At 39.1% G+C, this 17,496-nt stretch overlaps 1 protein-coding gene across 1 annotated transcript in view; it reads left to right on the forward strand.

The window, feature by feature from the left end:
• CLNK (cytokine dependent hematopoietic cell linker) overlaps window positions 1-17,496 on the forward strand; it is an 18,208-nt gene continuing 712 nt past the window's right edge. The window contains 14 exon segments of the mRNA XM_064151844.1: window positions 1-148; window positions 1,785-1,864; window positions 2,150-2,195; window positions 3,993-4,021; window positions 4,321-4,340; window positions 5,444-5,572; window positions 6,844-6,868; window positions 8,137-8,155; window positions 9,634-9,703; window positions 10,881-10,921; window positions 14,181-14,302; window positions 14,677-14,754; window positions 14,883-15,038; window positions 17,371-17,496. Coding sequence (XP_064007914.1) covers window positions 1-148; window positions 1,785-1,864; window positions 2,150-2,195; window positions 3,993-4,021; window positions 4,321-4,340; window positions 5,444-5,572; window positions 6,844-6,868; window positions 8,137-8,155; window positions 9,634-9,703; window positions 10,881-10,921; window positions 14,181-14,302; window positions 14,677-14,754; window positions 14,883-15,038; window positions 17,371-17,496 — 1,089 coding nt within the window.

Consider the following 17,496-nt stretch of genomic DNA (forward strand, 5'->3'; position numbering starts at 1 on the left):
ATGAAGGGCAAGACTGATTTGCAATCTTCACCCAATCTATCTGAAGAGGAAGAAGGTGACTATGAGACTGTAAGTTCTATGACTCTGGAGGCCATCCATGCTTTGAGAATCCTTCCTGCCAAGCCTCTAGAAGAATCTGAATATGCAGGTAAGCTTTGCCTGCAGAAAGAGAGCCAAACCTAGAGGTAAAAGAGGAGCAGTGCCGATTGTGTGCTTTCGGTCCAGATACTTTAAGTTTAGTTGTTCAACTAAGGAATAAAACACTTTTTTTCCTAACCAACAGTTATCCTTATTGCCATTAGATTATGTTAAATTTATAATTACATGCTGCTCTTGTAATTTTAATATTACCTTCGAGGGAGAAATTCTGTGATCCCATTCCACATGGAAGGTATAAAAAACCAACTGGTCAAACCCATGATCATTTCAGAAAGGCCCATTGATATTTAAGCCTAGAAACCTTTATGATGGAAAACATAACATGAAACTCTCCTCCAGATGATAATCTGCAGATGAAGAAATGTGGTATGCTTTTTAAAAGCATTCTCTGCTGCTTTCAACAGCAGTAATAGGCAATTACTCTGAGTGCATTTCTCAGGCATTCTTAACCTTGCAAGACAGCTGCATTAATCAAATTTGGGTTTACTAAAACCATTCTAAGTCACATTTAACACCCAAACAAACAGAGCCAATTAATATCCTGTTTACGGAAGTGAAATATCATCCTAGCAATCCATTGCTGGAAGCCATTAGAAACACTCAGTAGAGGTTTTAAATCATTAAAAATCTGTGGGGAAACCCGAGACGAGGAAAAATGGAAACCAGAAACCAAAAATATATCACGATCAATATACTCATGAAAGCTTGCTCTGCTTCACATCAAAGTTAGCACAGTTTTTCCTACTGATTTTTGCTGGAGTTAGTTTGATGTATAAACAAAAGGATGGCTTTTAAATGTGAGAACAAAACCAGTCTGAACACCCAGAAATTCTACATCATCTTTCAAAGACTCATTTGCACACTTCATTTGGGAAGCTGAAATAAATTCTAAATACTGGTTTTATGCTGGTTAGCAGAGACTTCCCCTCACCATCTTTATGCAAGCTTGTCCTGCCTCACCAAAAAGACACCATTTTTTGCTTTGTGATTTAAGAGAACACCTTAAAAGAAAATCCTGCTTCTTGCTGCACATCACGCTCAGTAACCGTAATGTGGCGGAATAGGAGAGCAAGCAAAGGTCTGCAAATATACTTCAGGAAGGCAAAACTCAAGCCTAGCATCCCTTTTTCCATCATTCCCAGACAAATAAGTGCCTTTAAGATACAAAATGACCCACAAACACGTGCTAGTCTACAACCTGTGCATTTCTTTTAGATGGGCATGGGTGCAGTGTTTAATAAAATCTAAAGTAAACGTCAGAAAGTTCTCTAGAGACTTAATCCCTTCACACCCCTTGCAAAACCAGAACAAAACAATGGTGTTGCAAAGAGCAAAGGTTCAGATTAAAACAAATTTCATTCATCTGTTCAGTTTAGGTTAAATAATTAAAAAAGAAAAGGCTTCATAAATCACAAGGAGGTTAACCATACAGCTATTACCAGAGTCACACTTATGTCCTCAGTGCAGCTACTAAAATGGTTAAATTTGGAAAAGGAAAATATTAAAATGCTGTAAAAATGGCAAAATCTAACCTGTAAAAATATGTTTCTAATATTAAAACCTTTTCTTCTCATAACACAGTATCACCAAATTACTCAGGCTTGCTTTTTCTTCCTTTTTTACAGACAAACGTTGTTTAAGGCCTTCAGGTCCCACTTCCCCAATAAACAGCCAGCACACATCTCAGTCCCCTCAATACTCAGCTGTAAGTAAAGATCTTAAACCCCAGTCACAGATTTCCCCTTTTCTATAACACCACTGAAAGTTAAGTGCCTTAGCCACATAACACTCCCCTGTACAAGGTCACACATGTTCCCTTGAGCCGTTCTCGTTTTGCTCTGTGCCATTGTCCTCACTGCTTGCTTTCAGTTTTTGACTGATGGGAATCTATCAAGTGTTAGAGGCAACTCAGCCAAAAGCAGTGGCATTTCTACTACTCCATTTCAAGGATGTTAACTAACATTACCTCTTTATTTTGCTTTATTAACAGAAATACACATCTGTTACGGATAGGAGAGGCGTGACAAGTGCCACAGGTACAATTAAAAAGAATCAACCCATTCCTGCAGTCAGAAATAGAAATTGTTGCTTCCATATTTAGCTCTTGCACGTAAGCAGAGATGGCAGATGACAGAACGAGCATGGTTTTCAGAACAGCAGCTGCTTTCCAAAATAATCATGCACCAAATTCTGCAGCACTGTTTCAACTATCTAAAAAATCAAAGCAATTATTTGCAAAAGGAGATGTGTTTCATCTCTTGAGCTCCCTGTTTAGTCAAGGAGGAGGAAGAGATGAAAAATCAGGTTTTCAGAAATATGAACCAAAGGCAGTGCAGCAGGGAAATTAAATTGCAGTTTGAGAATGTAACATATACATATCCTTAGTACATTTTGAGCCAATAGTGCTTATTAAGGAGCCTACTGGTTTTAAGAAGGAAGTACACTGTTATTAAATGTATCTTATTTATTCTCATGCTCAGTGGCTATGAAGTGTCTTTGCCACAAGATGGCATGAACAGCACAGATTTATTTTTTTGGGTACTACTGTCACGAGTTATTTTCTACAACTGTTAAAGGTTTAAGGTACCATTATTTTACTCAGAGCAATTTGCCATGGTTTAAAGGAAAACTTCAGGTAATTGCATCTCTCTTTCCATTACAGTTAGGATTTTAGGATTCCAGTATGTACAACTTCTGAAAAACTTTTCAATAGAGTAAGGGGTGGAAGGTATTCTAATGTCATCTGATCATTCAAATAATCAGCCATATCTTCATAAATTCAAAACCAAATTATTTAATTTCATTTTTCCCGATATTTTTAGAGATTTTTAGCCAAAATAGGTTTAAAAAAAAAGTACATTCCAAACAACTTGATACACATATACAGTCTGAACAATACCTAAATTAGTATCACCCTCAAATGTTTCATTTTGAAGGTTAAAAATTGACTTAATTCTGTTTTATCCTGTATCATCATGATTTTAATTGACATTATAAGTCAAGATTCAATTCAATTTTAAGGCCAGGTTAGATAAGGCTCTAGACAGCCCAATCTAGTCTAACACCATGGCAGGGGTGTTAGAACTAGATGATCCTAGTGGTCCCTTCCAACCCTGACTGATTCTAAGATTAAAAAACAACACCACCACCACAAACACCCAAACCAAACCAAACAACTCAAACCCAACACTTTGTTTTTCCATGCTTTAACTTGGTTCTTAGCTGTCTCTCATGAAAAGAACACTTGTGAGTGACATTAAAAAGATTTATTCCTTACAATATCTTCAACACTTCTATGATAGTTGTAATTATCTAAGTACACTTAGTCTGGTGTATTCTATAGAGACAAGTATATATGATTGAGAGCAAGTTCTACCTGAATCCATATAATCCATCCTTAAGAAAGACTAAATTAAGTGCAGATCAAACAAAATCCACTCCACTTTCAGAGCCTCATTCAGAGCCCACCAACCTCATGCACAGAGCAGGTAACAGGAAAAAAAGTCCTTAAGTAACCTGTCTCTGGTCTAGAGGCCATGACTTGCCTCCATTCCCACACATCACAATCCTCCCCTGAACTTTCAAAGTTTCCAGCTTCTTCTAGATTCACAGAAATAAACAGTCCCCATCCAGTAGCACGGAAATTTATGGAGATACAGATAGGATGAATGCTAGGGGGCAGCAACACCACTTTAGAGCAAAGAGTTCTGGGGCACAGCCAGGACGGGGCGGGGGTGGGGAAATGGAGCTAGATTACCAATAACAACAACAATACTAGAATAAAGCTACATCTTTATTTGTGAATGTATATCACTATTCATTATTATTTTTAGGAGAAAGAATGAAAACACATGGACTCAAGGTAAGCAGAATCATCTTTTTTTTTTTAAACTAGGCTGCAATTTTGCTAGTACTAACTAAAGGATAAGGGAACTCATATCTACCATCCTACATTATCTCACTTGCTTGCATTCATGGTTTATGCAGACATCTTTTATTCCTCAGTGATTTTAAAACAGCATATTAAAGCTTGGTGTTAGGAGTGTTAAAGTACCTAAGCCCTTTGACAGATGACACAGCTATGCCTGCTTAGTCTATGCTCTTTACATTTGTTTTAGCAAAAAAGGGAAAAGCTTACATAGAGTTTTCTTTCTCTTCCAGGAGCCTGTGCCTCCCCCACGGTAAGGTCACCAAGAAGCTGAGTTACCTGCACTGCTTGGGGAGCTCAGTGCTAGTGAATACTAACCTTCATCTGCATTGCTCACGGTATTGACATGACTAGAAGTGAGCCAGCATCCTTTTGCTAGCTGGCTCTGCTTGGACTTTCTTAAGGTCTGATTAGGAAATTAAGGAGAACAAAACATAAGCCCTACGTGCTCAGAGCAGGAATTCAGGTCTGATTCTTCAATATCAATTTGGATGAACCTTCAACCAAGCCAAAATGCTAGAAATCTGAAATCTGGTTGAACCCAGATGTAAATTGTTGGGGTGAGGGGTGATATCCCATCAATTTGTATTAGTTTTGCCTTAGGCTCTATCCACTGTGGTAATACTAACTTCATTACCTCTTAAATCTTTACATCAATTTTTTTTTGCTACAAATCTAAATCATATGCATATAAATCAACTCAAGTATTGCCACTTACTCCCACAGAAGACAGAGCAAGATCTATTCCAGGAATGTATTTTTCTATTATATGCTCACCAAAAAAAAAAAAATCTCTTCTTGGTCTTCTCAATCCCAAATAACTGCAGCAATTAAGACATCCTTTCAAAAGGTCATGCAGGACTGACAAGTTCTATGCCTACACTGACTGCCCTAAGAGATATGAAAATACAATCACCATTGCAGACAGATTGAGGTTATTCCTTAAATATGAAGTAAAACCACAAAAGAACGGCGTAGTTTCACAAATCCAAGACTGGAAAAGCACATTCCTGTTCCAAGATTCCAGAAAAAAAATAAAAACCAGTAAGTGTTCCCATTTGTATCATTATGACAGCACTAATAGTTCCAAATTTTCTCATCTGACTTACGTTGGTCTGTACCTTGAAATGCACAAGCCTTGCTCCTCAGGAGCGCATCACTGAAGGGGAGGAACTAGAATCACTATTGCAAGTGAAGGGCTCCAAGAAGCCCCTGGATTTGAGTTAAGCTCACTACAAATAAACTGAAATGCTCTCAGCAAATTCCAGTGGTTTACCTTTTGGGTTTGCACCTATAACAGTCCCTGCACACTCTGTATTCCCTCAGCTTCTTCAGCTTCTCCTCTGACTTCTCTAGGCCTCTGAAGACACTGCCAAAGCAGTATCAGCCACTTCCTCCAGAGCCACAGATAAGCAGCCAGCTCCCTCAGACAAGGAAGGTGCTCAGCCAAGCTCACACCTTTCCGGTGTCAGCAAAAGTCACAAGGTACAGGTGTGTTCTTCATCCTCCTTCTCCAAGAACCAAAACTTTCTCGCCAATCAAACCACAAAACCTAACCCCCACTGCACCTCTCCTTGTACTGGAGAAAGAAGTTGTTCTTTGAACAGCTGTGAGCAATTGAGAGCAGTGCTGTTATGTGGAATGTGACACCAGCAGTTTTTTTTAAGGAAAATCTACCAAAGACCAGTAAAAAACCAAAAGAACAGAAAAGAAAGCAGAACTTCCATGAACATTTTTGTTAAGGTTTGCCCTACTAACATTTAGCAGTCTTGCAACCACTTCTAAGCAAATGCCACTTGCTTAGCACAGCTGGGGAAATGCTGACTGCGCCAGATACAAACACACACATCCTGGGGGTGTTAACGTCTGTAGCCTTGCACCAGTGTATCCTGACCGAGAGTCACTTCTTGCCCTTTTCACTGTGCCCTCCTCCAACTATCCATACCCTCCTCCTTTCTCCTAGCCTTCCTGAAACTTGACTCTAATAGATAATTCCCGAATTTCTTGGTTCTCTAACACCTCTGCCACCCACCCCAGTAGTATTTTCAGCACAAGCCTAAGAAAGAGAGCCCTTCTTTCTGAAGAAATGTTGAAAAATAGCTCCCAGGGTTTTCTAGGAGCTTTCATCATACACAGCACATCTAGCAAAAGATGTCAGTCTCAATACTTCACCCCTCACCTCATCTTTTCTGACATACCTTCTCAGGAAAGGAAGTGTATCTGTTGATCAGATATACCAGGAGAAAGCAGAAAATTAAGTTTCACATCTATATGAATCACACCGACAAGCAGCATCCCCCTCTCCTCTTTTCCTGGTTTGGCCCTCCTTTCCTCTACACTTGCTTCTTCCCATGTTTTAGTTTTGAAACTCCTCAGTCTTCAAGAAACTTAGCTCCATTTATAGTGACTTCTACATTTGTGATAAGACTTTATAGTAGGAGATGAAAAGTGTTGAAGAAAGTTGATCAACATTGCTATCTCTTCTCCCCACCCCCAGAATGAATCCTTAACAAAGACTTTTCTCATGTACCATAATGAGTTCACTGGATACTCTTCTTTATGGAATTCTATAATCTTCTCCTGCAAATAATTTATGAAAAAAGTAAGCAGTCTCTGAATTTCTATAGCAGTAATAAAATCCTTCCCTGGCCAAGAGCTGTTAAATACTTTGATTACATCATCACTGAAAATTAAGTACTTAGTGAGTTTTATTTTATGACAATGAAATGTCTTACATGTAATTCTTTCTTTTCCAGACATTTATCTGTTGAACTAAATGAGGTAAGTAATCATCTTTGTATATACTGGAATCATAAAACCATATACATCCCATAGCTACACAGTCTCTCTTACAGGAGAATTTTAGCCTATTAGGTAAAAATACCATAAAATCATCGGCTTTAGGTCATAAATGTATCACTCTAATATTCAACACCATTACTTTTGGAATGACAGGTAACTTCCTGAAGTTGCCTGCAGAAATGAAAACATATATACAGAGCAAAGCTGCCTTCCCAAATTTCCCTTTGCCTGGAGAGGAGGTGGCTCTAGGGGAGCCCAATAGCAGCCTGACAGTGCCTAAGAAATAACTGTCAAGAAGGCAGAGCATGGCACTTTACAGAATGCCCATGGGAATACAAGAGGCAACAAACTTGAAGTAAAGGAGGCTACAAGCAGACATAAAGAAAAAAATTTGAAGTTCATTATCATTCTATGATTCTTATGAGGCTATTGGAACAGGCTGCCCAAAAAGGCTGTGCAACTTGAGGTTTCCAAAATGCAGTTGCTCAAAGCTCTGAGCTCAGGTTTCATCTCACAGTTCACTATGCTTTAAGTGGGAGCTTGGACTAGAGACCTGCTTAGGCCCCCCTCAACCTGCATGAGACTGTGAATTTCTAAGCAATAGGAAAACATTACTGGGAAAATAACTCTTAAGGAAAACTCAAGGTGCAGTATCTACAAAGAATACATGTGTTATAGTCTTGTGTGTTTCAAATTAACACTTTGAATTAACAATTCAAATTAACATTCCCATGTGAATCAAAGTAACACAGAAATACAGTGAAAATCTGAGTCAAATTCTGATCTCTAGGCATCTGTCATTCATTTCTTTGTAACATATTCAGGTGAATTAAGAATCTCCACACAATGATTTCGATTGAGGTATCTGCCATGACAGTAAAAATAACTGTACTGTCAGTTAAGGAGCCTGATTTTGGTCTTTGGACAGTGTATCTTGTGTCAGTCAAAAATCAGTCTCTTGATTTAATACAGATCAATGAAGGAAAACAGTACTGTAAGTTAAACTGCTGGACAACAGTTATGATGAAATGGTGATCGCTGCAGTAAATGCTATGTTGTTCATTCATATCCTCTAATTCAATTCTTATTGCAGCATTCACTCCAAGGTTTTGACAATGTGATCTGGTATTCATCACTGAATGCCTAGAAGGTATTCTAAAATTAAAAGATAATTGGGTCTTCTGGGGTAAATTTAAGTTGGCAATCACAAGAACAATATTTACTGTCTATGTTGTCATTTTATACAGGCACCAAGAAGAGAACAAGGTCAGTATTTAATTACACAGTATTAATTTGTTGTCCTTGCTCCATATTTGGAGAACAAAATAACCTATAGCTAACATTTTGGGTGAAGTAGTCAGTATAGGAATCTGACATCTATCCTGCCATGTAGCATGAGGCTCTCTAGCTCTGTATTATGAGGAAGAGACATTACCTGGGACAGTATATGCTGAGAAGAGATAGATTAGAGTGGCCTCAAGAGCTGTGTAAGATGTAGCACAAAAAAATAAAAGGGAAATTAAGTGGGTTCTAACTACAGCTATTTGTTCTAAGCAAACTGAAGTCTTAAGATTTTGGGGAATAACAGAGCTGGAAGCTAGAAAACTGAGGGAAGAATATCCTGAAAAGACTGGATCCACCTGACCTGCATAGAGAACATCACCTTTCTCTCTATCTTGCTCCTCTCACATAATTTGATGGTGAGAATATTGAAAGAAAGTTTCCTAAAAACTTAAGCCTTATAAACCTTAAAAAAAGGTTTATTAAAATGAGAAAGCCCAGGTTGCTTTGGGATTTTTTTTTAATATCACCTTTTTAAAATGTTAACTCTCAACATGTACACACAGCTTTGGAAAACCAGTTCAAGCCACTCACTGTGTATGGAGGTCCAGGAGGAGAAAAAAGAAGTCTTTCTCTGAAATGCTCTGAAGATAGATACAGGCTATGTGATTTTTTGCTGTTTACACTTTGGTGTTAATGAGCTCATAATTTCCTCTGGCATGTCTTTTTGCAGATTAAGGCACAGTTTTCTGATTTTCAGCTAGAAATAGCATTGACTGCATTAATATATTCAAAGCCTATTTACCCTGTCCTATAAAAAGGATTTATGAACCCTCCATAGATGTCTAGTACAGCATTCTGCATTATTTACCATTATGTTAAGCCATATTTAGCATCAGCAAAACCTGTAACATTCAGTACCAGTATAAATTGTTTCATTAGCTGACTCATTAAAGCCAGATTGATTGCAGCCTGTTATGTTTTTGTACCAAGCTAGGAGAGTTGGGCTGTTCAGAAGGCCACAGGGAAGACCTAACAGTGGCCTTCCAGTACCTGAAGGGGGCCTACAGGGAAGGACTTTTTACAAGGGCTTTTAGTGACAGGCTGAAGTGCAATGGCTGAAGTTTGAAGAGGTAGATTTAGACTGGATTTTAGAAAGGCATTTTTTATAGTGAGGGTGGTGAGACGCTGGAAGAGGCTGCCCAGGAAGGTTGTGGATACCTCTTCCTTGGAGGCATTCAAGGCCAGGCTGGATGAGACCCTGAGTGACCTGGTCCAATGGGAGGTGTCCCTCTCCATGGCAGGGGACTGGGGACTAGATATCTTTAAGGTTCCCTCCAACCTAAACCATTCTATAAATCTATGAACTGTCTCAGCCCCATAGATAAATTCATTTCACAGCAGTTGCTAGATACTATTTCTTCTTCTGTGTACTGAGTAGATTTCTTTATTCTTTTTAACAGTTACAGATTTGGGGAAGTACCCTGAATCTTTTAGAGCACATTATCAACCAAAACATCACCCTGAAGCCAGGTAGGAACATAAAAATTTCATTACTTCATACTAGATGCTCCAAGCACCAAATGCTCTGCCCTAGAAAATTACACTTCACTATGCAATCAAAGCAAGATGGTATCACTTTCTGATGCCATGTAGCAATACATTGTTTTGCTCTGATGCATGACAAGAACCATCTCTGGGAATTGCTTTCAAGCTACTGTAGTTGTACATTCAGTTTTTATCTTTAGTAACATACTATTGTATTACAGTTTTGCCTCCCTTTCCATCATACAGTGTTAAATACACTCTATAAAGCTCTACCACCTCCAGTCTCAGAATTTCTTGTCCTCTTATTTTCTGTTTCTATATAGAATGAATACATACTTGGTCTTCCAAAGGTAAATTATGCTTGCAACGAAATGTGCCACAGTTGCTCCCATTTCTCTTTTCTAGCACACACTAATCTTTCTGCTGCTTTTAAATTGATAGCCTCCTAAATTACTGTACCAAAAAAACCCAAAAGTATAGGCTAAATTGTAGAAAGTATGTGACTGAGTTAACATCTTTCCTAGACAAGCACCAAATCCCTCATCTACCCTGGTTTACAAGTCTGGCATTTCTTCAAGACAGACATTATTGTCTGGAGTACACATGACAGTATTTGTGACCCCCAGGGTTTTGTTTCCTCTTGTGTGGTAACAGTGCCTTCATTATATGAGGTATTAGGTTGGTGCTCTTCAAAGTATAACCATTCTAATTAATAAAACACCAGCCAGGTACTCAGCAGCAGCCTAGAAAAAGAGAAAATCAGACAGGAAGGGGAACTGCTCTCCAAGTCTTTCTATAGGACTGGGAACATCAGGTGAAATTAACAGGGAAGAGGCTGAAAATAAATAAAACACATAAAAGGCAAATTGTGCTTCACTACAGATGCAGTTAAAACTCTTGCCAAACACTCTTGTGGAGTGAGAAAAAAATTAAGCAACCTCAAAAAGTGAGCAGTGAAATAATGAAAGGCAAATCTGGCAAAGGAGGCTAAATACAAAGTCAACACCCAAAAGCAAGGAAAAGCCAAAGCTGCAATCAGCAGAGGAAGGGATACTCTGGAGAAGCACAGCTATGCATTGCTCTCCAGTTTGGCTGCTACTTAAACATCACCACTTGCAGAAATACTTTTCTGATGTTACCTTTATTTGTTGTTTTTCCCTAGCCCTCAATCTATGCAGAGCTCTAAGTACATCTGCAGCTCAGGTAAGAAGCAGATATTGCTTTGAAAACTAAGCCAGGCATGAATAAAGAGTAGGAAACAGATCCACCTTTCTTTGTGAACTGCCCTGTAGTTGTTTTCACTTCAGGTACTTCCTACTCTGCCACCATTCTCAGTCGTTCAGGCTCTCTGGGAGAGCACAATCTCCTTTCCCCTCTGTAAATTACTTCCTTGCCTGAAAAGAGAGAGACGAGCAAACCCCCTGCCATGCCACAGCTGCCTCCGAGGTCCATGTTTGCATTAGAAAAGACAAATTTAATAACAATTCTTCTTAAAATAGTGTGCTGGTCTGAGGTGAAGTGGAATATTTTGCTGAGAGAAATTAAATCCTTAGCTGTGAGAAGAAGAAAAAAAGAACAGTAGCCTGTATCACTCATTCTTCTGCTGAGAAACTCAATTTGTCAAAATACACATCAGACACTCACTGCTCACACACTTCTCAGCTCTGCTCCTTCTCTCTGGTGGTCTGTGTGGTTGTCTCTGCCTTAACTCTAATCTGAGCTAACCTTTTATTCCCCCTAACCTTCTTGTCACCTTTTTTTGACATCTCACCTCAGATCTCTCTAGATTTATCACCTGAGATGCATGGGGATTGATCTGGTTATTTCTGAAGGGAGGGAAAGAAGGTTTGGGTCAGGAGCCTCCTGGCAGTCTGATTTTTGGGATGGGTATTGTGTTTCTGTATTTTAACTTGGATATTTCTGTATATATTTGTAATGCATTACAAATATTTGCTTGTATATTATGCTAAGCTGTAAATATAGCTTCATTCCTTAACTTCCAGCTGGCCAAATCTAGTCTAGATGATTTCATAAGTGTGGGGGCCCAGGTAACTCCTAAACCATCACAAATATGAATATACTTGATTAATCCTAAGTACACGAGTGTTTACAGTCAGATTCAGTGATCATAAAGGTCTTTTCCAACCTGAGTCTATAAGGTTGTGAGGCTTTTTTCTCCCTGGTAGTTTTAGCTTTTGTTGTTAGAAAATACTCTGATCAAAAATCTAAAACACTCAAATGCAGAGATTAGTGGTGTATGGGAGGATGGTCATGAGTCAGCAGTGTGTTCTTGTGGCCAGGAAGGCCAAAGTCATTCTGAGATGTATCAGAAGGGCTGTGGTTAGTAGGTCAAGGGAGGTTCTCCTCCCCCTCTACTCTGCCCTGGTGAGGCCTCATCTGGAGTATTGAGTCTAGGGCCCCCCAGCTTAAGTAGTACGGGGAGCTGCTTGAGAGAGTCCAGCACAGAGACACAAAAATGATTAAGGGATCTGGGGCATTTTAGCTTGGAGAGGAAACAACTAAGAGGTGATCTCACTCATGTTTATAAATATGTAAGGGGTGAGTGCCAGAAGGATGGAGCCAGGCTCTGCTCAGTGATGCCCAGTGACAGATCAAGGGGCAATGAGTGGAAGCTGAGGCATAGGAGGTTCCATGGGAACCTAAGGGAGAATTTTTTCACTGTGTGACTCAGCACTAGAACAGGCTGTCCAGGGAGGTTGTGGAGTCTCCCTCTCTGGAGATATTCAAGAACCACCTGGATGCATTCCAGCGCAATCCTGCTCTGGCAGGTGATCCTGACCAGATGATCTTCAAGGTCCCTTCCAGCCCCTGACAGTCTATGATTCCAGAATGTTATGGATTGGAAAGAACAACCAGAGATCACAGAGCCCAACCCCCCCTGCCAAAGCAGGATCACCTAGGGCAGGCTGCACAGGGGGTGCATCCAAGCAGGTTCTCAAAGTCTCCAGAGAAAAGACTCCACAATCTTTCAGAGCAATGGTCGCAGAACCAGAGACAGGTATCCTGCAGGACATAGAGGTGCTGCCTGATTGTGCAAGGATAAGGTCAGGAAGGCCAGGGCACAGCTGGAGTTGAACTTGACAGGAGATGTGAAGAATAACAAGGGACTCTACATGTACACACAAGCCAAAAAAAAAAAAAAGGTTAAGGAAAACATACTCCCCTGAAGAGCAAGAATGAGGAGCTAACAACAGGTGAGGAGAAGGGTGAGGTTCTCAGCTTTTTCCCTCATTCTTCACATGGTGCATGCATGCATGAAATTGGGAAACAAACTCTTATTCTTCTGTAAAAAAGGTCTTCCAAGTAAAATTTCTGCCCATATATCACACATGAAATCAAATACACTGAACTGGTAAAGCATGGACAGATAAACCATAATGAAATACTGCTCTGGCTAATACTACTGGCTCTTGTGACAGTAATCAGAAGGAAGAGATAATCGCATTTTTCTCGTTTGCAACAGACACTAGGCCATCTCTCCCACCAGCACAGCACGAAACACAAATGCTGTCTATTGTAGAGCAGGATATGATGTGCTTTATCTTCAGTTAACCATTTTTTTCCATGCAGACAAACTACATATGATCTATACATTGGATTTGCAGGTCTTTGCTCTTCTCAGGCTGCTCCCGTTGTATCCCAACTGAACTCAGCCTGAGCCTCCTAGATTACTTCACACTTTCTGATCCTGCCCTATTCCCAGTGCTCACACAACTTCATAGTGCTGGGGCAAGCTGGGTCCAGCTGGTAAAAAGCAGCTCTAAATCTACAGAAAACAAATCACATTTGCTTTGTGAGGATGGTTCTGAGCTATGCAAGCTCCTCTAGTCGGCTGCCTTCTCATCAGGGCAGCACAGAGGAGGGACATGCAGCTGGGGACCTCCACCTTCATCTTTTTCTTAATGAAAAAACAACCTTGCTTCTTGGTCCTAAATTCGTTAATTGAAACAAGGCACAGAGCAGACTGACATTCCTCAACGTGGCAGAACCTCTGAATCCTTTAAGGTTTCAACATCTCAGCAGAAACAATCCTAGCTAGCAACAGGATAAAGGGCTTTAATAAAACCTAACACTACAGCAGCTCTGATCCAATGCAAAGAAGCTCAAAAGGTGAAAGCAGAGCAGAATGAATCATCACACTTTCCTGTATTTATTATTTCACATTTGCTATTAACAGCTTAGTATTTTGCTATGTGCAAAAGAACCCAGAAAACTAACATGTCCAATCTCTTGGGGCACAAACCTGAAATCACTGTTGCTGCTTTAGTACAAAGCCACTCATAACTAACAGCTCTGTGTTTTAAGGGTAACATCACAGTAGTGTATTTCTAAACTTCAAACTCTCTTTTCAGACTTACTAAATAAAACTAATAGGGTAAAACAAAACAGTAACTTGGGTTTAAAAATCACAACTTATTTCCTTCCAAACTTACTTTTACAGGATCCATGTTAAGTGCAGAGAATTTGTCAATAATGAGGTCACCCTACACAGCATGCAAAAATAAATCAAAACCTTCACTTGTCAAACAGGAAACACAATCTCCTGCCCAAGCCACTGAACAGGTAAAGAATATCTTGCTTCAGAAAGAGACAGGTTTTTAGAAAGCAGGATTACTAGTACAGGGCATACACACCCCCACCAAAACTGGCCTTGATGGGAAACATTCTCCCAAGAAGTTACATGACCTGAAAGCTGGGGGTATTCAGCACCCTTGAGAACAATCCAATGCTGAACTCTTGAAACAAGGAGTAGGAACCGAGGTGTCTGATTTGATTCAGATGTCTTAACAGGACTGCTCAAGAGAGACACAACTATTTTTGCAAATTGTGCTGAACTTGCTTCAAAGGCAGATTGGATATAATCTGTTTCCTCTGGCTTTTGCCACTGCCAGCTGTGGTTCATTACTGTGCACTGATTACACTATCTCTAAATTAAGGATTTAAAGAACTACGAATGGTACATTGGAGGATATGATCGCCACAAAGCAGAGCAGGCACTGCTACAGGAAAACACTGTAAGTACAAATCATCTGAAAACTTGGGAGTGCAAACTCTCGGAGAAAACAGCTGTAACTGTCCACAACGGCTTAGGAGCTCTGCTGTGAACTAACCACACCTTCCAATTTAAACCTGTGTCCTACAGGATGAGACATTCTTGGTCAGAGATTGTTCAAAGAAATCAAATGCTGAACCATACGTTTTAGTTGTCTATTATGGAAGAAGAGTCTACAATATTCAAGTACGTTTTCTGGAGGACAGTCAGCAGTACACACTGGGAACAGGGCTCAGAGGAGAGGATGTAAGTAAAATTAGACCTAATATTGCAGTTTATTGCTTGTATATCCCACTTCACAAGTCATACAAAAGACAAGCTACAAATACTCCCACATAAAAAACTTGCTGGTTCACTGAAGATTTTTTTTTTCAATACTCTTACTTCGAGTAGGTCTCAAAGTTTTGAGTAACTTCAAGATAGTAATTTAGACCTGAATTTCACACACATGCTCAAAACAGATTTCAAAGTGGAAAATACCAAAGTCCTTATAATACTTCTAATACCTAATAAGAAGCACTTGCAAATTACTGGGGAAAGTTCCTTTCCTGGGTGCATATTTATAATTCTAGCATATTTTTTAATTTGTTGTATTTAAAAATATATACAACTCCACCTACCTGACAGCTCTTACTGCAGCTCTCATGCAACAACACAGAAGTCAGCTTTTTTTTTTTTTTGTTGTTATTTAAAGTGAAGAACCAGACAAAAATTCTCATGGATATTCAGAAGCAACTAAATCATATGGGACCCCACCAATCAGTTTTTCAGAGATGGTAAATTTCAATTAGAAAGTCCCTTTAGATTAGCCATGCTTTTATTAGCTAAAACAAATACCCAGTTGAATTTTATTAAGTCTTAATTCTTATTCTATCTATAAGGTTAAAAAACAAATACAGTTATCTACATGGCTTTCACAAAACACAAAAACAAAGCAACAACTTCAAGTATGCTCAGCTGCACAGCAAAAAACACAAAGCAACAACCTACCCAAAGGGTTATTAGCTATGTAAACCAAATAGAAGTAGCAAAGTCTCCACAGCTGAATCTTTAATTATCATTTTTTTCATGTGTTAATACTTTCAAAACTTGACTTTTCTATATACTTTTTAAAAGCCCCAAACCAAACAACCCTAGACAATTACCCTGAATACTTCAGATGAACAATTTTTACTGCACCAAAAGGAAGGAGAACACAATCCCTCTACACCTCAGGAAATACCAAAATATATGACCTTGTTATTTGTTCCAACTTAAGCACAAAAAATATGTATCTTAAACAGAAGGTCTGGACTGACAACAGTCAAATTAGGCAGCTAGAATTCCAGAAGAATGATTTTAAGCCACAAGTTAGCAACTAACAGTTTACCTAAAACACAGCTCTACCAGGACAAATCTATAATCATGTTACTACTTTAAGTCTTCTTTTTCAATATTACTGTTTAACTCAAAAATTCTCTCATTACAACAGAAACAAAATCAGAATTGTTTTGCTAGTCAGCTTTCTGCAGTAGCAGAGAGGCTGAGATGACAAATTGCTGTATTTCTATACATTATTCTCAACAGCAGACAGAACAGAATCAACTAGGTACAACACCCATATGCAGTAATGCACAATCAATAGCACCAGTCTTGCCCAGAACAACCACTTCCATCCCAGACACTCTCAAAGAACTCCCAAAATTACTCTTTCGTGAAAACTGTCACCTCAACTTCTGAAAGTCACTTAAAGTTCTTACCTCATGAGGGTGAAATTGCTGTCTGCAGTATTCCAAGGCTTGTTAAAAATGCTTTCCAGAGCACTCTGTGTTGTCCCTCCATGAGGAAACCCTTTCTTCCACCACAGTTTGCAGCACGGACTACAGACACACCAGCTGCTTTATTTAGATTAAATTGAATATTGTCTCCACCTGCCCAGAGTTAGAAACCCCAAACAACAAACAGGTACAGACCTATTACATTTCTTCCCACCTGATTTCACTCAAAGGTTCAGTCTTAGAGATTTTTGCCACCGTGTTTTCACTTCTTAATTATTCTCTTTTCATCCACTAAAAATGAAGTTTTTTCCAGACACTTAAATGTAATTATATCCCATTGTAGCTTTTGATGTTTCATATACAGTTTCTCAGCTGGTAACACTTTGTAGCATCAAAGATTTTAAATTAACTTGATTAGTTTTCATGTACAAACAAACTTGCAATATGAAGTATCTCCAAATTAAGTGTAACTTCTGATAAAGTTAGTGATTAATTAGAGTTGCTATATCTTTTCAAAACCTACCATCACATCTGGCATCGCACTTTTACAGGGATACTGCAGTCTCAGAGCTGACATGCTCCCTTTTTGGCCCTGAACAGCTGCCTATTTCTCCAACAGAAGAGAGACAGACAAAGAAAATAAGAGGATTAAAATCTGGTGCTTTCCCTTTTATGATTGCTTCCACCTTATCTATCATAATTCTATGGAAAACATTGCCTCTTTCTAATACTGTCTTTTGCAAATCTGTAAGCATTATAGAGAAAACCACCCTGCAAATTGATTTTCAGGCACTGATTACAAATTCTTCTTCTTCCCCCAGAAATTTAATTCTGTGAAAGAGATCATTGACTTCTACAAGAACGTTCCCATCACACTCATTGACGGCAAGGATAAATCAGGAACGCAGAGAGAGCAGTGCTACCTCACTTATCCGTTCAAGTCACAC

Source organism: Pogoniulus pusillus, chromosome 11 (genome assembly GCF_015220805.1).
Source record: "Pogoniulus pusillus isolate bPogPus1 chromosome 11, bPogPus1.pri, whole genome shotgun sequence".
NCBI classification, from domain to species: Eukaryota; Metazoa; Chordata; class Aves; order Piciformes; family Lybiidae; genus Pogoniulus; species Pogoniulus pusillus.